The sequence below is a fragment of the Neolamprologus brichardi genome, chromosome 3 (genome assembly GCF_056152115.1).
Source record: "Neolamprologus brichardi isolate AB-2024 chromosome 3, ASM5615211v1, whole genome shotgun sequence".
Lineage (NCBI taxonomy): Eukaryota > Metazoa > Chordata > Actinopteri > Cichliformes > Cichlidae > Neolamprologus > Neolamprologus brichardi.
In genome coordinates, this window is record NC_142106.1 from 25,343,693 (window position 1) to 25,367,047 (window position 23,355).

The window sequence follows — 23,355 nt, forward strand, 5'->3', positions numbered from 1 at the left end:
CAGAACAATCTTTTTTCTTTTCCTAAGAGCACTGAGGAGATTGGCTTTTTTTTTTTTCTAAATCTGCCCAGTGATGCCCAGAGGCTTGTGTCTCTCCTCTATCCAATCCCTCCATCTTCCCTCCTTTTCATGTCACCGTGGTTACATAAGGGAGGAAGGGAAATAGTGACATCTCCACTGAGGATGACTGCGGGTGTGCTCTGTGTACATGTGTGTATTTGGCTGCTGTTCAACTTTTAATCAAGAATTAATTGTTAACCTGACAGGAAACAAGTCTCCCCGAGGACTGGTGCGCCTCTCGTATCCGCCAGAGCAGACTCTGTCATCAGCTGCAGGTCTGAAAGTCTTTTGAGGTCAGATGCCATGACTGTGAAAACAAAGCCAAATCACAGTTATTTCTGTTTGCAAAACAGGGATGATTACCCAGACTTTGACCTCCGTCACTCAATACAAAAAAAAGTTTAAGATGACCATCCATTTTACATATTATTTTATATGTTACTGGTATATTAAAAAAAAGAATTCTCATTTAGGATCCAAACACTTTTAAAAACATATTTCTGTATATTTTTTAAACCTCTGAAAGTATTCCCAAATGCTCCTCCTTTAAATGACGCTACCAGCAGTGCAGGTTAGAGGCTCCGATTACCCCTGAGAAACTTATAAAAATATAAACACTCATAATATATCCCTGTAGCACACTTCCCTTAGTAAAAATACAAACTTATTCTGACAGTGAGACCATATTTTGCTAATTTCTCACATACAAAGGAGGCGTCTATAGTATTTGCCAGGTAAATAAGAGATAAGCAGTCCAGAACTAGAAAAATGAGTTTCTATAATACAATAGGTTAACTCCACAGAATGAATTATAGCTTTCCAATGAAAGTTAGTACTGTTTACAAGATTGGCAATTCAGCTAGCTATTTTATAGGTTTTGTAAATTCTTTTGAGACTATGATTCAGCTTTTCTTATATTTCTAGTGTTTTTCTACATCTATAAGCATTTAAATGTGGGTGGATTCTAATTGTAATAGTAGTTCTGCTCTGCCTGCACAGACAATGTGTGATTTAGTCATTGTAGGCTGGTATGGTGGACGATTTTTAAGCTTCTTCAGGTAATTCTTATTTGCAGGCAGTTGTTTTCAGCGTTTTTTACATCTAATGAAGCATTTGTCATTTGTTGTGTCACCTGTTTCTCTTGCAATTAAAACCACTGCTGCAGCGCATTCATGGATAAAGCCTCAGTGCTGTGCATAGATTATTTAGTGAGGCACAAATACCCAACAATAGCTGTAGAAATTAAAAGTTTTACTACCTTTTATGTTTACTCCTGTCATCTTGGATTTTTAACTTGGTGGGGCTACTGACAATCCGAGTTGAGGGGGCATTTCAGATGAAAATTCATGCTTTTGATTTAATTTGAATTGCGCAATATGACAGGCTCATTTCAACTCTGCCTGATAAATCTAGCTTTAAGTGCTAGCTAAAACTGGTTTTAGCTAGCACTTAAAGCTAGATTTGTGAGTGCTAGCTAAAACTGGTTTTAGCTAGCACTTAAAGCTAGATTTGTGAGTGCTAGCTAAAACTGGTTTTAGCTAGCACTTAAAGCTAGATTTGTGAGTGCTAGCTAAAACTGGTTTTAGCTAGCACTCACACTCACAGGTTTTAGCCATAGACTGTTTAGAACATGGACACGATTCCAGGTCTAAATAACTAGGTGAAAATAACTGAAGTTATGGGCGCAGTAAGCACTGAAACTAGAGATTAAGTTAATCTAGTAAACAAAAGGAGGATCATCTTGTTTGCGACATTCGCTAACAAACGGTTAATGTCACCACAGATGAGAGAAAAATACAGTGTATGGTTATGGTAACAGAGGAGGGAAAAGCAGCTTAGTTAGTGATGACTTTTAGTATCACTGTTTGCAAAAGCACAGATCCTCTATGTCTATGTGATTTGCCACTGGGTCCACTGAATAGAGAGAACACAGAGAGACGTGTGGATGTGCACTGACTTGCTTTTTTGTTAAGAGTAAGTAAAGTTGCAGTAAATCTGTCAAATTTGCCAGCAGTGTAGCCAAGTTAGCTCATTTGCTGGTTTCCATTAACACCACTCAGATCTCCATTCATTTATCATTTTTATGAAAGAGCTTAAAAGCATTTTATTAATCTGATGTCAGCAATATATGAATTAAAATCCATAGATTATTAAAAAAGCATTAAGGTAACACTACTTTCTTTATTAGTCTGTCTTCTAAGAGCCAAACAAGCAACCTTGCATGATTTTTGTTTCGGGTGTAGAAGCTCATACCATCGTCCTGTTTCCTAGCATCAGCACACCTCAAAAGCTGCATTTCTAAAGAACTTGCTCCCTGATTGGCACATCGCGACCATGGTGCTTTGATTTTTCTTTTTTCTTGGAAGTGACAGGTCGCCGTTTTTTATGGTCTTGAAACAGGTGACAGGTTGTACTCTTCTAATGTGGCGTACCTGTCACAGCAGACAGACGACCTCTGTAATAGTAGAGTATTACCGACCGGAATCTGGCCTTTTTATAAACTCAGCTGCTCCGTGTCCCTTTTTGCAGTCAGTTTTTTTCATTCAGTGTGGTTTCTAAAATTTTTAATGGCTCTTCAGCCAATTTTGTTGCAGTGGCAGTGGTCTGGTTTGGTTACTAGCTTAGCTCCTGCGAGACTTCAAGCCTGTGAAAAACCTTGTTGGATTGATGATGACTCCTTCCTGTGCTGATGTGCAGTGAGAACAGTGTGAATTCGTTTGCACACAGTAACAGTAATGTCTCAAAGGTATGACAGCAAGTAAGGTAGTTAAAACGCCCCCCCTCTGTTTCTCTTTGGATTTTCTATTTACAGTAATGTGTGCCACATTTTTAGAAACTCCTGAGGCTTCTGTGACTTTGGCACATATTACCTAATCCTCACAAGTGCACACATACGCTCGCAAACACAGGCTCACAGATTTGACTCACACACATCTCCAAAAAGTCAATGTTTGATGTAGCATCTGTGACGCTAGAGCTGTATGTGTCACTCAGTAGGTATATGATGCATGATTTTGATTGATGACACAGACTTAAAGGATGTAGTGAGAAAAACGCCCAAATCCAGGACCAGAACCTCGGGATGGTAAGGAGCTTTATTGACTAATAGGCTTGAACACAAGGCACTGAGGGAGAGCTGGCAGATTAAACCTTGTAATTCAAGCCAAGGACAGAACTGACTGAGGCCTAATGAAAGAACAGGGAAAAGGCAGGACTGGAAAACAGGGAGAAACATGGAGCTGAACTACAGCTGACTCAAAAAGAACAAAGGGGAGCATGACTATTTATACACTTTGACTGACTGGGGGATGACAACCAGGAGGGGGAATGAGATACAGGTGAATACAAATAGATCAGGGGAAGTCCAGAGAAGTAAAACTACCACAGGGAGACTAACCTTGACAGTAAAGTAGGATGTAATAACGAGAAAAATACTTGGAAAGAGAGTCTGTAGATTCTCACTCATCCCGGTCATGATGGTCTAACGTTTTTGAGTTTAATACAACTTCATTTAAGTTCTTGAAAACCTGTACCATCTCCTCCAAAAGTGTTTTGATGGATGCTCAATCATCCAGGTAAGGAAATCCCACAAAGTTGATTTCATTCATCTGGATGTAGCATTTTCTGTGGGAAAATCCAAGTGAGCCTAAGTCTTCTGGTTGTTTTTCCAAGTGACAAAACGTTTCGCCCCACAGAAAACGGCACGTCCGGATGAACAGAATCCACTTTCTGGGCTCTCTTTCAAAAGACTTCTTCAATTCTAAAAGCTGATGAAGAGTCTCGGGTATTTGACCTGAAGTGGCTCCATCACTCCTGTTTGTGAGTCACTGCCCCAACCTGCCATCATGTGAGTTGTTAAGGTCAAATGAGTTCAGGTTTGAATGGCGGTTAAATTGTCCGGGAAGGGATCTCAGGGCTATATTTTTTAGGTTTGGCATATGGGAACATGTGCACATTGCAAGATTTGTCCACCATATCTGAAGTGCACTGCAGAATTCAAAACTCTACAACTACTTAAAAAATTCAAAGGTTCAAAGAAAATTAAACTCGAATAGAACAATAAAACTAAAGCTCAACATTACTAGACTAATGAGCATAAACTCACATATGTCAACAGAGGGTTCAAAACTCAAAATGAAGACAGAAACTGTTTACACAGTAGTGGAGAACTTCTTGCCTGCTTTTATCAGTGATTTCCTTGTTCTTCTGCAGTTAAATACAGCTCATTAAGCCAGTTTAATACGAATTTTCAAATCACGACAGTCCAAATAGTTTACAAAAAAGTATTACTAGCATTTAGACTATATTTTAAAGCTTTTCTATCGAACTAATCGCTGATTTTCTTTATCTTTGAGGAAGGTGTGGTGACACCCGAACATGAATAACTGACAGTAAGTGTTTCAACATCTATCTGACAACATTTTTAAAACCAGTTTTGTGCAGACATGAACAGACTGTCAGCTGCTACTGTTTTATGTAGCTGTACAAAACCTGAAGCTCTTTGCTTTTACAAGGCTGGAGGATCTTTTTTTCCCCACTCCTTGTTTAGGTACTTTCTCTGCTCTGAGCAATCTTAAAAGTGCATCATTTTCTATTGTAAACAATGAGCAAAGGAACCGAGCACTTTGAAAAGATGTTCTTAGAGAGCACTCATCCCAGTGCTGGTTTTCTCTCTGTGACAAGGATAGAGTATCTCTCACTGGATAAAGTTTTCTCATTTTCTTTATGCATATTTCAGCAGTGCTGCTTTCTGAAATCAACTTCAAGTTTACATGGCGTTCGACCCCTGTCGACGTCTGCAAGCTTTGTTGTGCAAATTCTGTCTAATGACCAAAACTTCCAAAAGGTATACGGTGCCACAAACAACTAGTCTGAATTCTTCGGATAATTTAAAAGTGATGTACACCTGCGACATAACAAGCTTCACAAAATGAAGCAGTTTTGTGTGCAGTCAACCTCTGGGAACATTTCGAGTCCACTAAAGATCCTCTTGCACCCTGCAGATATGGTTTTACTCCATCGCTTCCTGTCACAGTCCCTTGTTACACACATACAGGCTTAGACTTTGGTTACAAAGGCTTTGTGTGCATCTTTTCAAGTGGCAACAACAGCTAAAAATGAATTGTGAACATAGTTCGGATATATTTTGCACAGACGAGTCAAAACATATGCAGTAGTGTAGATAGGTCTGCCTGCTACCTATTCTTCAAACAACTGAGGGGGACAAAGTCAAACTCCTTAATGGGATATTTAGCTTGCAGCAAGACAGATTTAGCCAGTAAACAGAACAACTTCAAGAGCAGGCAATCCACAACGGAGCGCAGAAGACTTTCTCACCGTGTTCACGAGGATCCAAATAAAAATTAAAATACCAAGGGCTCCATGGTGAGAGTGTATGTCTGTTATAGAGCAGGTTATAAATCATGCATGATCGCCTTTCTTCCCCGCTCTGAGACTGATGCTAACTGACGTGCACTTCTGTATCATAAACAGTAGCTCTCTCTGGTGGGAGCCGATTGTGTGAAAGCAGCTTAGGAAGATGAAGCCGGTAGCTGGGAGGGTGAAATTGTGATTCCATACAGTGCGGCGGGTTTTGTGAGGAGAGACGTCTGCTTCAGAGCAAACAAGACACGATAGTGCCGCTGGATTCTCGGCAGAATAGCGTCTGTCTACCGGGAACTGAGCGCACTTTAAATTTTAACCAGTCTTTCTCAAATCAAGACGTAGTTCCTGCACAGTCCCCTCGGAAACGCATCCAAACCCACACATGTTGGTGCTGATATTTATACTTTGAATTCTGGATGTTTAGCTGCTGTTGATTTTCCCGAGCTGAAGCTTGGCAAAGAGTGGGAGGAGCTGCAGCAGGATTTGACATTTCTGTTAGAGGACAGTCTGTCTCCAAGAAACTGCAGATCACCTTGACACTAAAAGTCTTGTGTGAATCACTGTCATTTACTGTCAAAAGAACAAAGTGAACTGAACTGAAGCCTGAGAGACGGAGTTTGTTTTGGTCTCTCACTCCTTTGGAAGCTTGATGCTTTAGATGCCTTATGTAAAGGCAGTAGGTTCGGTGGTGAATGAAGCTGCATATCAAACCTGGTATATTGTTTTATAAGAAATAACTCTCATGTCAATGCATCTAAATAATTTAAATTTATTCTTTGAAGTATTTCTTCCGGATTTCTGGATTTGGATATTGCTTGGAGTCACCTCTGCATGTGGGCCTTTTGATTTCTTACCATTCCAGTTATTAATTCATTTCCTTCTTAGCTCAGACTTTTCTTTGCGTCAGCTTGTTGATCATGAGATAATTTATTGTCAGATGCTTTACGTAACGAGTCAAGTCATCTGCTCTTTTTGAGAATGTTGCAAAGTTTTGATGTTGGGATGACGGCGATGGAAAGCTTTTATTCTTTTACTGAGTCAGTGCTTTCATTTTCTGTGATTTTTGTGGTTTGGTCTTCAAAGCAGGAAAGAACTGGAGAAAATTGTTGTGGTGTGCCGTGAGATTACCGGAGCCACTCGTAACAACCTTCAGCCTTTGTAGATGAAGGTCCTCTCGATGACGATCATCATTTTGGGCCCTCTGTGACTTGCAGATAGATTCAGACTGAAATTTGTTCGTGCTACTGTTTACTTAATCACATTTTGAATTATTTCCCTTATGATTAATGGTGAAAGTGTAATGTTTTGATCTAGTGTTGGGTTTTATGTATGATACTGTATGATACTGTATGTATCTTGGACTTGGACTGTAATTTCACAGCAGTGTACCGAGAAACAAAATATTATCCTAAGAATAATCTAATTTAACCATAAAAATTGCATAATAAAATTATACTACATTTTCTTTGAATATTTGACCATGAAGTTGTTGTTACAGAGATATGGAGAAGGCTAAATGCCTTACTCTACAGTAACTGCATTAGGCTTCACCCTCCACTCGACCCTGAAATTCATAGGTGATTAAAAATATTAATGGATGGAGAAAACATTGCTAGGATCATAGCTGATTTCTTAGCTTTCTACAAGCTAACTGTATATCTGGTTCTCTGAAGGAAATGTCTCAGTGTGTAATTTTGAATGTAGTTAGACGAAACGGCAACATAGCTGCAAGTAATTTAACAGGGGAGTTTGTAACTGTGTTGTGTTTTTATAGCCTTTGCTGAAATTGCATTGGAGAAAACGGAGAAAAGACGAGCAACAAAGTCTCAGAAGAAATACTGAAAGAAATGCTGTAAATGCCCACTGTGCGATGCGCACTGATAGGCGAGTTCCTTCTGTTTTTGGTGGAACACATCCTGTACCTGAAAGATACTCGCATTGCTCAAAATGAGAACTCACTGTGATTTGTCCTCAGTAAGGCACACCAAAACATAGCTAATGTGAGAGTCTTGACACTTAGCAGCCAGCTTGGTGACAGCAGTTATTGTAAAGCCCGTATCTAAATGAACAGAGAGAGCCAAAACAAACTTCAGTGGTCACAGACACACTAAAAGCATTAGGTCTCCACAGATCTGATAACACTTTAAAAGTTTACCCACTTTCGTCCAGAATTTGGGCTTATTTCCCCACGTTGTGCCTCTACTGGGCATGTGCAAAGTTTAACAACACTGTGGCTTCATTATACTTTAATAAAAAGAGGTCACATGGTCATTGTTGCTCATCCCACAAACACATTGGGCAAAGGCCAAGTGAAATTCACATTATGGATACAGAGAACGAAGATGCAACATATGTAGGCTACACATAAATCTTTACTGATCTTTAGCGAGTGGTTATGCCTCCTACTGATAGCGATGTGAACCTCTGTTGTCCACATCCATGTGTGACAACATTACTGGCTCAGATATTTCCTTGTTCACCCTCTTGATTGGTTCTTTTGGGGGGAAGCAGCGTGACAACCTACACCTTTAGTGTCCTCTTTTGCCAAGTTAGCTTCCAGAAGCTTGACAAAGTATAACCAGTTTGTTAAGTAATTGTTACCACAGACTCAGCAACAAGACAAACACTGGCTATAATTGCCTTCTCCAGCTGAGTCTGTGACCCCTCGCCTGCATTTCCTTTAAGAGCCTGGCCTTTCACTTGGATATCATCTGCTGTCACATTTCCCGTGTTTGTTACTCGTGTTTTATCAGCCGCTGGATGTGTCAAATTACTTCCTCGATGCTGATTCAAGGCGACGTCTCATTTATGTCGGCACTGAATGGCCATTTGTGATCGCTCTGGATGATTTGTTTTGATTGTCTGTTTGTGTTGGGAGGGTTGATGGTGACAGGGACCGACGTTTCCTTCCCACTTTTTTTGGCTTTTCCCTCCTTTTGCTTTTTATTTCTTCCCCCTCTTTACACGAACACACCTCCCTCTTTTCTACATTTCTCCCTCTAAATGTCATCCCTCCTTCCTTCCTCCTCCCACTCATGTTCTTCTTTTTTTCCCTAATGCCACAATCCCTTTTTGCTTCTTTTATCTCATACCTCCCTGCCCTAATCCTTCTCTTCTGTCTTCTCCGTCCACTCTCCCTCTGTCTCCTTCCTTTTCCTTCCTAATTAAGCTCTCCTCTCTGTTTCCCCTCTAACTCTCAACCTCTCCTCCATGGTTTCCACTCTAATCCCTCATTTATCTTCTTTTTTTTTTTACCCTATATCCCGCCTTCCTTCCTTTCTTCCTTCCTACCTCGGTCCTTGTTCTCCCTGACAACACATACTGCGTTATGTAATCTACGTCTCTGGGTATTAGTTATGCAAATTCATACATTTTTATTTATGTATGTTTTTTCTCTCCTCCCTCCATCCCCTTCTTTTATCCTGCCCTACCTTGCTTCCTCCACTTCCTACACCTCCCTTCTTCTCTGCCCCTTCTTTATCTTTTTATCTTTTTTCCTTGCCATCCTCCCTTTTTTCCCTCCAATTCTCTTTGCTTCTCTTCTCTTCTTTCCCAACCATTCCTCTGTTTTTCCCTTTCCCCTTCCCACTTTACTCTAAATAATCTTGTTTCCCTCCTTGTTTCCCTCCCTCTCCCCTCTCTTACCCGCCACTGCTCTCTCCCTCCATCCATCACTTCCTCTCCACATCCCTCCCTCCCATCCTTTTTTTCCCTCCCTCTTCTCCTCCAGCCACCAGCGGACTAGAGGCAGAGAGCGGCAGGCGCGGTGGCAGCAGCAGCAGCCACGGCGATGGAAACCACAGCAGCAGCAGCGGCGGTGGCGGAGGCAGCAGCAGCAGCGGCGGCACGGCCCACTTCAGGTCTCCATGGCAACAGAGCGTGAACGTGTTCGGCTCGTGGAGCAGGCCGGAGTGTGTCGAGGAGCTGCACCAGCAGGCGCAGCTCAACCTCCAGAGCCTACTGCAAGGTAAGGATGCATGGAGAGGAGGAGAAGAGGAGGGATTGGATGGATCGAGGGAATGTGTGCGTGTGTGTGTTGTGTTTTGAGTGGGTGGGAGAGGCATGGAGGAAGAAGCGGAGGTGGGTGGGAGACTGTTTACACGCGCGTGTGTATGTGTGGTGTTGGACTGCACTGATATGGGTGTGTGTCGGACACTTTAAACATGCATGTGTGTGTTTGCATGCAGATATGCCGTGCGGAAGGGTGTGCGAGTTAGATTCCCCCTCATATGTGGTGCTTATGTTGTGCTGTAGAGTGTGTGTGTGTGTGTGTGCGTGCTGGCTTAGAGCAAGATTCACCTTGCAGGGTTGTTCTTAAGAGTAGTATTTTATCATTCTGTGTGTGTGTGTGTGTGTGTGTGTGTGTGTGTGTGTGTTGAAGGAATGATCACTACTGCAGAAACGGGCATGTTTACATTATAGTTGGCAGTCCATGTTTGTAACTCTGCCATGGTGTTATTTTTTTTAAGGTGAATGCTGCCATCTTAATATTAATCTCTTGTTTACTGAAGAAACTGCTCTGGTTGCACACTGTGCAACCTCTGTGTGCGCGCGTGTGTGTGTGTGTGTGTATGCAAATTAGCCCTCAAGGGAACAAGGTTTTCCATTTGTTCTCAGGTACTGTTTCTCTTCTGTCCCCTCCCGCCAGTTGCTTCTCCATCACTCTCTCTTTCTCTCTCTCCCTCTTGTTCTCGCTCTGTGACTCATACTGTCTCGCCCTTTGCCCGGCCCTTCCATTAGAACAATCAAAGTAGGTTGTTAGCTGAATGAACGGGGGGGGGGGGGGGCTGAATGGCAGCGAGACAACCTTGAACACCTGAGAGAAGGAATGAATGAACAAGTGGATCTTACAGCACATTTCATGTCTTTTCATTGTACTGATTTTTTTTTGTTGCATTTGTTCTTAGTTAGTTGTCTAAAAATTTCCAGATTTGCCAACGAATCTATGAAAAATAACCAAAGCAAACAAAGTAACTACATTTGAAATCCATCTTTCGGTACGCTTGCTTTTCTACCCATCTTTGGTCAATTTGCACTTGAGTCGAAGGCAAAGGACTTCTTTTTGGGTTCTTGAAAATGTTTTACTTCGCAGTGGAGAGGCTGCTTCTTCTAAAGATGATGGGAATACCTGTTTAACATTTAGTGGGCCTTTCACTAGACATCTCATAATCATCCTTGGAATAATCTCCATCAGGGTTTAAATACTCTTTACTTTTTCAAGGAAACTTTTCAGACAAACGAAACAAGAAGTCCAACTGCTTTCGGCTCACGCGCTTAAGACCACTGAAGACAGAAAGATATACCACTGTTATACATTATAGAGACAAATGTTTTGGGCCAGGCCTCTTAATCTTTGAGTTCAGGTGATTTCACTTTCGTTGTTACAGATCTATAAAATCATGGTGTTGTAACAGGATGTGACAGGATGTGAAATGTCTTCTCTCTCTAAGAGATATTACTACATAGAGGAAGGTTTTAGGAACCACAGCAGCTCTGACCACATAAAGGTACAGAGCATGGCTGCTGGGCGCTGAGGTGCATAGTGTGTAAAAGACACCAGCGTTCTGCTGACTCAGTAACTCCAGATCTCCAAACCGTCTCTGGCATTAGCATCAGCACAAAAACTGTACACAGGGAGCTTCGTGGTAATGGTTTATCATGGCTCAGCAGCTCTTGCAGTTGTGACATGTAGGCGGCGCAGTACTTTGGTCGTTACGCTGTATGTCAGTTGTTACAGATTTAACTTTATGAAGAGTAAGTAGTACATACAATGTGTTCAGAACTATTTTTTATTGTGGATTAATACACATTTGGCACTCCAGTGATTGCAGGATACCATGCCATATGTAGTTAAGCTAAATTCCACTGTTACTGATCTCTGTTGGAATAGACTGGAGCCCTGGTACAGGCATTTGGTATATATGTTATAGAAATCAAAAGCTTTGTATAACACACAAGAATAACTCAAACAAAAACTTCATATTGAAAGAAAATTTACTGTCACAGTGGTGCATTCTGTTAAAAACCGAGGCAAATGTATACTGATGGATTCTGTGTTTTGCACATTCCCTAAACATAAAGTTACTGACCACGGAGAAATTAAAAGAAACAAGTAAGCATAACTCAAGTCAAAGTTTATTTCTATAGCACATTTATAACAATCTCAGTTGGCCAATGTTCTTTATATTATACAAAATATCCTATGCATAGCAGCCACTAAATCCACATTAAGAATAATCAGATAAAGTAGTACTGTAATATAAATAAGACTGTGTTTGCATAATAAAACCCAGATTACAGAGAATAAGTAGGTTTTTTAACACTGTTTTAAAATGACAGAGACTGGGCAGCTTACGTGAAAATGCAGGTTGTACCAAAGATTAGGAGCCATTGAAAAGGTTCTGTCACCTCTGCTTCTGAACCACACGTTGGTGCAACACTTGCTTCCAGAACAGCCTTGGCAATGATTTTAAAGGTCTGAATAAATGGAAGACCATTAATCTGAAACCTAATCGCTTTTGAAGATCACCATTGAAGACACTGTCTAAAATTCCCACAGTTTTCCATTGGGTTGAGGTCTCATAACTGCACTGCATACAATTAACATATTTATATATGTCCATTTCTTATATTTAAATCTGATAATTTACCATTATCTGGTCTAAGTACTCCCATTGAGATGGCCAATGTGTACTGCCCAGGATGTACTCTTTTGCCCTTTGGCAGTGATGATAGGGCAAGCACACCCTCTTCCTCAGCACAACATCTCCACTGATCCAATCCACTAGCAACTCTAGGCAGAAAACAAGACGGGGCCTTACCTTTACTTTACATAAACCTCACTGCAGACAACTCTGAAGCTGACCCAGCTGCTACAACCTGACATTAGAATAGCTGCATTGCAAACAAAAGGAACTGGTTACCCCGGTAACCGTCAGACTTGGTCATAGCAACTAGTGTGAGCTTCTTCTTTTAAGATAGGATTGTCCAACAGACTGTAGAGGCAAGGAGGTAATAGAAGCTCCTGGTCTAGTGTCTCCTCCAAGTTTCCCTTCCTCATGTTTCTCCATATAGTTTCCATAATCAGCTGTCCCGCCCATACTTCCACTTTGCAGCTGCTAAAGGGCCCACAGCATCATGCTCCTTGGCTTAGGATTGGCTTTCCAAACCTTTTGTCACATTGCTCACTCAGATCAGTTATCCTTTATTTAGTCTGGCATGGTGTAATTAGACAACTACAGGATCTAAATAAACATGCAAGATACACACACAAATATTCCGTCTTGTGACTTTGAGGCTACTCAGAAAGCACATAGAAATCACTCAGGTTGTTAAAGGCATCTGAGAAATTCTGGCAAGTTCTCATTTTACTATCTGGTTAAAGTTCCTAATACATAAAAAAAAAAGTTATGGTACACATTTACGTTAAACGTTAAACATAATGAGTCATTCATTATCAATTAAGCCACAGTTTTTCCACTTTTTGTCTCTCCTGCTGTCTGCTAGTGCGACTGCTGTCATTACAAGGAAATGATACCATAGCGAGGCGAAGTAACCTAGCCGTGCTTTCATGTGGTAGCAGTTCGGACCACAGCTCTCACAATGTGAGCAATTCTTCATTTGCAACACAAACTGGAACAAAACACAGTGAATGTGCTAAACTTACGTTTACTCTGTAATTTTCACACTTTTGTGAGTCTACAGTGAGTTTCTGGCTCCACAGACAGCATGTTCGACACCCCCTGCTGTAAGTGACAAGTCCTCCCAGACTTCAGCAACAAAACGTCTCCTGTAGTTTAAGAGAACCACCAAATCCCTTTACTGTAGAGTTCAGGTTTTATCTATTAGTCTTATGTCATTCCCAGCCATCTGTGGCCATCTAGCTAATGGCTTGTCCTGCCGTCATCTATTTCCTTAACAGCCTGTCTAACTTAAGGTCAAGAGGGCTGGAGCCTAGCCTGGCTGTCATACAGTGAGACAAAGATGTGTACCACCACTATATACCATTGAAAGAAACTAGTCTTTCAACTGGTCGGAGTCGTGTGAGACCTGTCCAGAGTCCTTAGCCTCAGCATCCCACAATCCCCTCTGTTTGACCTATAGGTAACTTATCCTCATTGACCATACCCAGAGACCTTCAAACTTAGATCTCAATAGCTTTAACCATCACCAGAAAGAACAATTTTACTTAACTGGAAAAAGAGAACAAAATCATCAATAAATCAGTAGCTCGATTTTCTAACAGATCATGCAAATTTAGAAAAATTTACTTTACGTATTTGGAACAAAAACAAGCAAAAATAACATAAAGACTGCCCATCGTGAGTCTTACAAACAACTCACCTCTTCACTGTACTATTTCTATTTGTTTGTTTGACCACTGCTTGATCCATTGACCCCCTGTGGTCCCTCATATGGGTCAGCTTTTTTGTGCAAAGTCCTCCACTGGAGGACGGACCCAATTAACTTCTTTGGCCTAAGCCAGGCTGGGCTACGGCCTCCACCCCAGTCCTGGCTGCATGGTAGGACCCTGTAACCCTGTCTCAGCCAGGTTACACTGGACGCTTGTTTTTTTCCCCTTAACACAGGGGGTCTCTGAGTCACACTTTTTCTGGTCCTTTCTGGACTAATTTGCATTGGAAGATCCTACCAAAGTTTAATTGGCCCTGACAACATAGCTCCTGGGATCACCGATACACATAAACCCCTCCATCAAGATAAGGTATCGATTCATGTGGTGGGTGGGCAGTAAGGAGCTTGGACATTCAAGAGGGACTCGGTGTAGAGCCACTACTCCTACACATCAAAAGGAGTCAGTTGAGGTTCTTAGGTCATCTGACTTGGATTCCTTCTGGACACCTGCTAGGTGAGGTATTCTGTGCATGTCCTAGGAGGACCCAGGGCAGACCCAGGACTCGCTGGAGAGATTATATCTCTGGTTTGGGAATGACTTAGAGCTGGAAGAGGTGGCCGGGGTGAGGGAAATCTGAGCTTCTGTGCTAAGACTGCTGCCCCTATGGCCCGAACTCAGATAAGCAGTAGAAAATAGATGGATAAATGGATGGATGGAAAGACGAAGTCCACCCTGGACAGATCACATTTACGCCTACAGACAATTTACATTTACCCTAACATGTGTGACGAAGTCACGCAGAAGAAAATGCAAACTCTGCTCAGACAAACCAGGAAGGTTCTTGATGTAAAGCAGAAGGTGGATAACTGATGCTAATGGATGCTATCTTGTATGTTTAGCCCATAACAAAAACTAGTTCCTGCAAGTGTTCAGTAACGTTTGAATCAGTTATATAATTCTGAGTCATCCTCAAGCCAGAAAACAGAGGTAATTTCTTATTTTTGGCTGCGTTGTTCAGCCCTTCATGTAATAGATTTTGGAGAAGAAAAAAAGAAGAAGGAGGAGAAGCTTGAGGGCCGCAGAGGTTTTGGCTACTCAGGTACTCGGATCAGGGTGCTGCTGGTTTCGATCTTTGCATGGGATTTGTTGAGAAAATATAAAACATCATGAGACTCATCCTTTAATTCCTACAGATTACTTTATTGACATCACTTGTTGATCAAAAGGAAACGTCGAAAAGGCAGCATAACAGAGCAGCTGACGACACAGGAGGCGGTTTGTGTTGCTTCTCCGAGTCTCTTTCCTACTGCATGTGTGTTTATGTGTTTGTTAAGCCGGTTATTGTCTCAGATGGGCTGGCATCTTGTGTATGATGAAAATAAGATGGATGAACACAGTCGTGGGTGGACAACAGACACCGGTGTTTGTGTGTGTTTGAGAGAGATGGAAACAGACTGTGTGTGTGTGTGTGGCCATTCATCTTTTCCTGTCGTCTGTGCTCATTTATGCTGCTTTGTGTTTATGCCTCTATCTCTGTGCGTGTGTGTCCTTCAGTTTGTGTGTGCGGGTGTGTGTTATATAACACCAAAGCGTCCAGCTGTACCTTCTCCCTCTCTCTGGCCATCCTCGCCCTCTGTTTCCCACTGGCCTTAGCTCAGTAAAATATTCATTCTCCTTCTCGCTCCTCCAAGCTCTGCCCTCCATATTTATGAAGCCAGCAGTCGTCCGGTGTTAGACAGGTCTGCTGCGTCTTCTGCCGAGCTTCAGCTCCCCACGGCACCAAGATTTATGTGAGATTTATTTCACTGTTGCTGCTAAGTGGGCAACAACGATCCCCTCCTCCCTCCAGCTCGTCATCAGCGCACAACCACAGCATGATTAGCACACTGTGTTTTCACAGACTTGTACCTCTTCTTTTTTTTTCCTGATTGGATTTGTCATTTGTGTAGATTTGCCACAGTGAATGAGCAAATTTCATTCAATATGCGAGTCCAGTATAATTAGATAGGTCTTCAGTTTCATCCTCATTGTGACTCCCACGTTCAGAATGTCCTCTTAACTAAATGGGAAAATATGTTGTTTCTCATTGGCTCTAAAGCCAAACGCAATTTGCTGTTATCAAAATGATGCACATAGTCTAATCCACTGCTTCCGTGGTGAAGGTTTACTTAGGTTTAGCCACACACGATGGGCAAATACTCAGTTAGGATAGAGTTTCAAAACAACGGGGAGAGTAAAGGGGAGCTGCTATAGTCACTTACAGTGGAAGCTCATTTTAAACATGGCCAGAGGTTTGAAACAATGAGGTCAGTGTACATATAGGTATTCCCTGTGAGACTCGGGTTTCATACTCTTTCTACTTCTGGGTCTATATGATGTTAGAGAAAGGGGATATCCCTGATATGCTAACCTCTATGCCTTCTGTTTTTGAGGGGCAGCCAATCAGAAGAGGGTTGCCTTAATTCTCTCCTCCATAAAGATGACATCTGACGAGCTCAACAGCACCTGTAATAACATGTTTTGACATGTGCTTTGTATGTGCTTTGACGACCACTGGAATAGTTTCTGGGTTTTTCCAATGGTAGCCATGGTAAACTGTATTGGCAGAGACCATCCTCACTAAGATTTGATGCACACCCAGTCATTTTGTCCTGGAAGTACGCCTAAAATATGGCAGAAACTGCTCAGTTCAGAAACGAGAAACAAAGCTTACTCTAGTAGTCTACCAAGGAGGAAAGGAGCTGAAGGAACAGGAGGTAGAAGAGCTTTTATTTGTTTTCTTTTTGGGACTGTGGGTCAAACTACGTGCTGCACTGAAGCTCAGCACGAGAAAAATCAAGGTTATTTTGAACTGTAAATCCTGCAGAGATACTCTATTAGAGTTAGAATAGAGATATAGAACTGGTATGAATGTAATAGGTCCTCTTTAAAGGTCACACTTTGCTATCTGAACCATGTTTGACCCCCAAAGTCCAGTTTGATTGTCTTGTGTGATCATTGTGTACCTCGCCCACTAGAAAAGAGGGGACAGCGTGGGTCTTCTCTGGCACCAGTCACTCATTCATTATTGCTGTAACATCCTTGATATAGGATCTCAACCTGGAAGCCTGTGACGTTTCACAGGCTTCTTCAACTGTCGGTGACAGCGTAGGGCGCGATGAGCATCTGCTCAGTTGTAGAGCGGCAGGATGGATCGCAAGACTGTTAAAAAGCTGACTTTCCACTGCTTCTTAGGTGTGTCGTGATGACACTTGTATCCAGCAGCAAGTGCTTTGCAAGCTACCAGGCTCCATTCAGCAGACATGCCCACTCAACCTCAGTCAGTTTAGCTGAGAGTTGTAACAGTTGGTTGGTTTTCTTGGATTTCCGTGTGTAAATCGAGAGAAGCTATTCTCAGTTTATCCTGCATTCAGTACAAAATCTACGATGGAGCAGGTGGTGATCCACTGTTAAATCCAGCCTCGAATAATGCAAGGCTTGTCATCCTTTGAGTCTGAACTCATTGCCTTTTACTGGCACAATTCAGTTTGACTCAGCAGAGAAGCCCATGACTTCCCGAATTCAACCGCTTCTTCATTGACAGCTGCGTTGGTGCAAAATGACTGAAAATCACTGAGTAAATAATGCATAAGGCGTGTGAGAACATTGCATGTCACTGCGCCAGAAAAGACCCCAAAATAAACCAAGACGCGAAGAGACTTGTGAACTCCACCGTACTGTCCAACAGCATCTGCAGCACAAACATTCCCATTTTAACGTCTTGCAGTCAGCTGAGACTGAAGAAGTCACTTGGATGAGTGACGAAACGTTTCTCCCACAAAACACTACGTCCAGATGAACAGAATCAACTTTTGGAGATTCCCATTTTAACACTGAGGGAGGAGTAGAGATGCTCTTTTCAGTCCAGGTTAGAAGTCAGACAGCCACAAGGGCAGTGGACTAAAAACACGCTGTGACTCTCATGGAGAAAATTAACTAAAAAACCTGAGAATATTCAGGTCTGTAACACTGGTATGTGTGCAGGCCAGCGGGGGGAGTCTGAAAGAGGTTCTCTGGCACAGTAATCTCTATAAATTTGCATAAGAGTATGCAGAATCTGCAGGCAAAGGGCAGGATTTAAGGTACCAGCAGGTTTTTGGTATATCTGATTCTAGAGATCAGAAGTAGGAATCTCATTTCCTCTTTTTTATTTCAATTACTAACTTTTTACACTGCATTAGCATTTATACATATATACTAGGGGTGCAACGATACACAAAATTCCCGGTTCGGTTCGGTTCGATACTTTGGTGTCACGGTTCGATATTTTTCGATACAAAAAAAAATGTTCATGCCTTTTTAATTTTTCATTTATTAAAATTATAAATATATATTTTAACTCAAAAGTACAGTTTTTAAATTTAATGTGGCTGAAACAACAAAGTAATAAAAATCTGATCGAGAAATCAATCATTTTTGGAAAAGAGAGTTTGTTACAGAGAAATGTCTCTTTCCAAAATAAAAGCTATACCATACGCTTCTTCTGGGCTATATTCTCAGCAGCATATCAAACATATCAGGTCCCCATAAGGAGAATCATGTGCTAACGGCTGTCTAAATGACTCGGCTAAAGTTTGTAGCATGCGTGCTTGTTGTTATTGTCTGCTTCCACTTGTCTTTGCACTGGGATGATGTCGGAGTAAATGTGCAGTCATATTCATTTTGTTCCCACTAGTGCTGTCAGCATTAATCTCGTTGAAATGACGTTAACGCCACAACAGGGCAAATCTCCGTTAACGAGTTACTGCGGATCGCCCCGTGCGAGGGGCTGGACGGCTAACACGTTAACGAGCTAACTGCGCTAACGCACTAGTTCCCACCAATGTAATTGAGCATTGCATGGCACATCCGACATACTGTTTTACTTTTGTCCATGAATTAGGGTGGGGGAGGTTCAATTTGCCATGTTGCATGGAGAGCTTAGCTTCTGTCTTGCTAGCTTGCCCTGCGCTCAGTGAATCTGCGTTCGACTACTCCGCCTAGGCTGCACTGTCGAGCGCAGATCCACTGAGCGCTCAACACAGACAGCACCGTCAGAAGGAAAGTTGATCAAATAAATTAAAAATTTTGTATTGTTCGATACATATGCGTACCGAACCGAAAGCACTGTATCGAACGGTTCAATATCGATGCGAGTATTGTTGCACCCCTAATACATACACACATATATATATATATATATATTAGGGGTGCAACGATACAACAAAATTCACGGTTCGGTTCGGTTCGATACTTTGGTGTCACGGTTCGATATTTTTTCGATACAAAAAAAATGTTCATGCCTTTTTATTAATTTGTCATTTATTAAATTTTCACGGCACATTCTGCACCACATCTCTGTGCGTTCATCATTTGTTTGAAGCCAGCTCACCTCCTGCAACCACTTTTCCGAGAATACGTGCTTCTTTTGTGGTTCGGACTCCTTCTGACATTTCTTTGGAGGTGGAGGAACATCACAGTAATTGCTTAAAGGAGCTTCTTCGACATCTTTAAGAGTTCTAAACAAATGTCTGTCCTCTTCCTTAAAATCTTATGTACGCAAACACGCGTTGCAACTTCTTATCTTGTGCGGGTTTTTATTTTGACAGCGAATGCGCACCTGCGGACCACTTATGTGCAGCCCTGGTTATTTAGCTCGTCATATTGCAGCCACAGAAATTCTTTTGTCCATGAAACCATAAAGCTGCACTTTCTTTTTACCTTATAGTCTGATTTGTCATAACCTTTCCGTTTTGTCACTTCTTCACCCTGACCTGTCTTATTTGGCTCAGCAGAACTAAAATATATATCCTGCTGCTTTTACACACGCACTAACATAACGCTCAGCGATTCTCTGCGCGATCAACCTCTCACATGTTTAAGCTGCAGGAGATTTCACTTGTCATGTTTGCATAGTAAGCTAACGATTGATAAGACGATGTCAGAGGAATTGGTGCGCAAATTATCATCACTCACCAATCAGTACTGTCGCTTTCTATACACAGTTCACGCGATTGCAAAGTGAAAGCAAAAAACAAGCGCAAATTCAAACGCGATTTCAGTATGTCACATATTGACAGTGGCCGATGCCAATGACATAATTACCCAGCTACATTTCCGAAAGAATGCAAAAGCATTGACATATATTTTTCCTTCCTACGATAGGCCGACGGGCAGGGCAGAGATAGATTTTGGTAGCCCGACTGGAAAAAAGCCCCAGGACGTCGGGCTAGCGATTTTGCGAGCCCTGTATCTGATTGAGGAATCACTCATCTTTGGAAAAGAGAGTTTATTATGGAGAAATGTCTCTTTCCAAAATAAAAGCTATACTATACGCTTCTTCTGGGCTATATTCTCAGCAGCATATTAAACATATCAGGTCCCCATAAGGAGAATCATGTGCTAACGGCTGTCTAAATGACTCGGGTAAAGTTTGTAGCATGCGTGCTTGTTTTTGTCTGCTTCCACTTGTCTTTGCACTAGGATGATGTCGGAGTAAATGTGCAGTCATATTGGTTGTGTTCCCACTAGTGCTGTCAGCGTTAATCTGAAATGACGTTAAGGTCACAACACGGCAAATCTCCGTTAACGAGCTACCGCGGATCGCCTCATGAGTGGGGCTGGAAGACGTCAACACATTAACGAGCTAACTGCGCTAACACACTAGTTCCCACCAATTGAGCATTGCTGGCACATCCAACATACTGTTTTACTTTTGTCCATGACACGCTTACCTTCAGGGTCATACGTCACATGAAAACCAAAATAGTTCCAAACGCCAGATCTGAATGAGGGTGGGGGAGGTTCAATTTGCCATGTTGCAACGAGCTTAATTTCTGTCTAGCTAGCTTGCCCTGCGCTCAGTGAATCTGTGTTCGACTACTCCACCTAGGCTGCACTGTCGAGCGCAGATCCACTGAGCGCTCAACACAGACAGCATCGTCAGAAGGAAAGTTGATAAAATAAATTAAAAATGTTGTATCGTTCGATACATATGCGTACCGAACCGAAAGCACTGTATCGAACGGTTCGATATCGATACGAGTATCGTTGCACCCCTAATATATATATATATATATATATATATTAGGGGTGACCTACAGACATAAAAGCTTTGCTCAGATATCAGTTTTTTCCCCAGTTGCCTGAAATCTGCATGGTAACATACGACGTATACAGAAACCCCCTTTAACCCTACGCCGTGACCTTCCAAGTTGCGGGCTGCGTCGACTCAATGTGTAGTTGCATTTCTTAGGAGGTGCAGGTCAGGTTGTATGGAAGGTTATGGCGTAGGATTAAAAATGGGGTTTCAGGTTACGTCTTAAGTTATGATGTAGATTTCACACAGAAGTCTCAATTAGGTGGAAAACAGCAGACCTGTCTATGATGTGTTCTCATGTTAGTGGCACAGTACGACACAACCGTGCCTGGTCTGAGTGTGATCTAAGGATCTAAAGCTCTGTTTAACTGAAGCTAACAGGGTTCATCCAATAAACTTGAATACATGTTATACTTAGGCATTTAAACAAGTGATAACTGTTTAACTGATAACTGGACCGTGGGGTTTACCCTTCAGTAAACACCAGTAAGAAAATGAGCTTGTTATTATAAGCAGGATCTTATAAATCCATAGTTAAACGTGAGCTCATTGCAGATTGCAACTGAGAGCAGGGCTCGTGTTTTACAAGTGCCTGTTCTCCACCAATTTTAAGTCCCGTAGGGCTCCCTCACACTCCACAGCATGAGTCATAAGTGCAGTTTTGATTTGATTAGCGAAACTTATCAAAATGAACAAGAGAAAAATCATGTCATGTTTTAAGCCTGAGCTCCAATATTACACATTTAGTGAATTGAGTAGTGCTGTGTTTTTCTGTGAACTGAAATATTGCGGGTGCAGTATCATAAAAAAAAAAATTCTACTGTTTCTAATTTTTTAAAAGAGAAGATCAAAGTTTGCTTTTTTGCTTGCTGTGTTGAAATATTCATGTGCTGCTCCTTAGCAGTAATATATTATATTTAAAGCCTGGCGTTACACTCCACTGAGAGCAGACGTATTATATTCTGTACAGTTTGTTAATATAAAAACTTTGACAACACTGTTTTCCCTCCATCTGCACTTAACTGACTGTTTGTCCTTTGCTCTCCCCCCTGCCTGTTTTCTTCCTCTGCAGACAGATTTATTGTTTTCTTCTTGAGATGTGCAGAAGCCACGTTTGTATTCTGTATGTATTTTTTCTGCACTTCTCTAATCAGCAGCCAGATTTTTATATTTATTCCTTGACATTAATGGTGAACTTTGTATTTGAAGTTTAACTTATGTCAGCCAGACGGACTCAAGCATTCATACGTACTTTACCACCTCCTTAACGCTCAGCACTGACAGTTTCTTCAGTAACCGCTTTGTATTAATTCACACATTTGCAGAATGATTTTACAGCAGTTTGAATTATGCAGATGCGTAAAACACTGTGCATGACTTCAGCCCAAGGTCTGATTTAATGCAGCAGTTATAATCTGCATAATTCTGCCGTTAAGTGCTGTCTGTTATTTTTGAGTGTTTTGTTCTCCCACTAACATTACACTGATGAAGTTCCCTCCTTTAAGAGGGCCACTTGGAGACCTTAACTGGAGTTGTTGACAGTCTTTATCAGAGTTTATAGTGAAGTTTTTATTTCAGTTTGATTTAGCAGCATAAGGCTCGATCTCTTGTACAGGGCGCCAGATGTTGTTGTACAACATTTAATAAGCATACAGTTCTATTCTGTGGTTCTATTTTTTGTGTTTTTTGGTATGTAGCTTAGCTTTAAGTTTATAACAGCTTGTTTTTCTGTTATTCTGATATGGGGGGAGTCAGAAGTGCCCTCATTAGCACCACAGACTGTAGGTTTTTATTTTGAAGCCTGAATGAATTTTACATACTTGTTAAGTTTGAAGCTAATGCTAGTAACCTCAGTTAGCAAAGCTGCATCCACAGCTGCACGGGTGTTAGCGTAGTTGTCACAAAAGACAGATGTGGATTGTATATGTAAGGATGGATATAAACACCTTACATATTCATTGTGTTTCATTGGGGGGGTTTTTTGTCTGGAATTTAGCTTTATGAATTTTCCCTTTTCTTTTCTTTTCTTTTTAATCAGAAGTGGCCTCATAGTCGCACAGACTACACACAAAAGAAAGGCTTGACATTGTACTTTGATCTTTATTTATGTTTTGGCAATTTGGAGCAAGAAGTTGATATATTTTAATAAGAAAATGGTGTGCAAAGTTATCAGCTAATGCTAGCAACCTTGGTTAGCTAGCTGCATCCATAAAAGGCAAGATTGATGATGTAATCCACTAATTTAAGCCTCAAGCTTAGCATTTTCACTGTTGCTGTGTTGCAAGGCTTTTTTTTAACCAGGATGGATCTGGCTAATAGTCTATTTGAACATAGACTTAGGGTCAGATTTACTAAACTAAAGGTCACCGACATAAGTTAGCATGTGACATAGAGCAGATAGAGATCAACTTCAGCTCCGAACAACAGGACACCTGTTAAC

At 41.5% G+C, this 23,355-nt stretch overlaps 1 protein-coding gene across 3 annotated transcripts in view; it reads left to right on the forward strand.

The window, feature by feature from the left end:
• The window catches only part of nhsl2 (NHS-like 2), a 188,662-nt gene that overhangs the window by 117,003 nt on the left and 48,304 nt on the right, over positions 1-23,355 (forward strand). For all 3 annotated transcript variants that reach the window (XM_087835329.1, XM_087835336.1, XM_087835339.1), the window contains exon 2: positions 9,176-9,412. In XM_087835329.1, the coding sequence (XP_087691455.1) occupies positions 9,176-9,412 (237 nt within the window). The remainder of the gene's footprint in view (positions 1-9,175; positions 9,413-23,355) is intronic.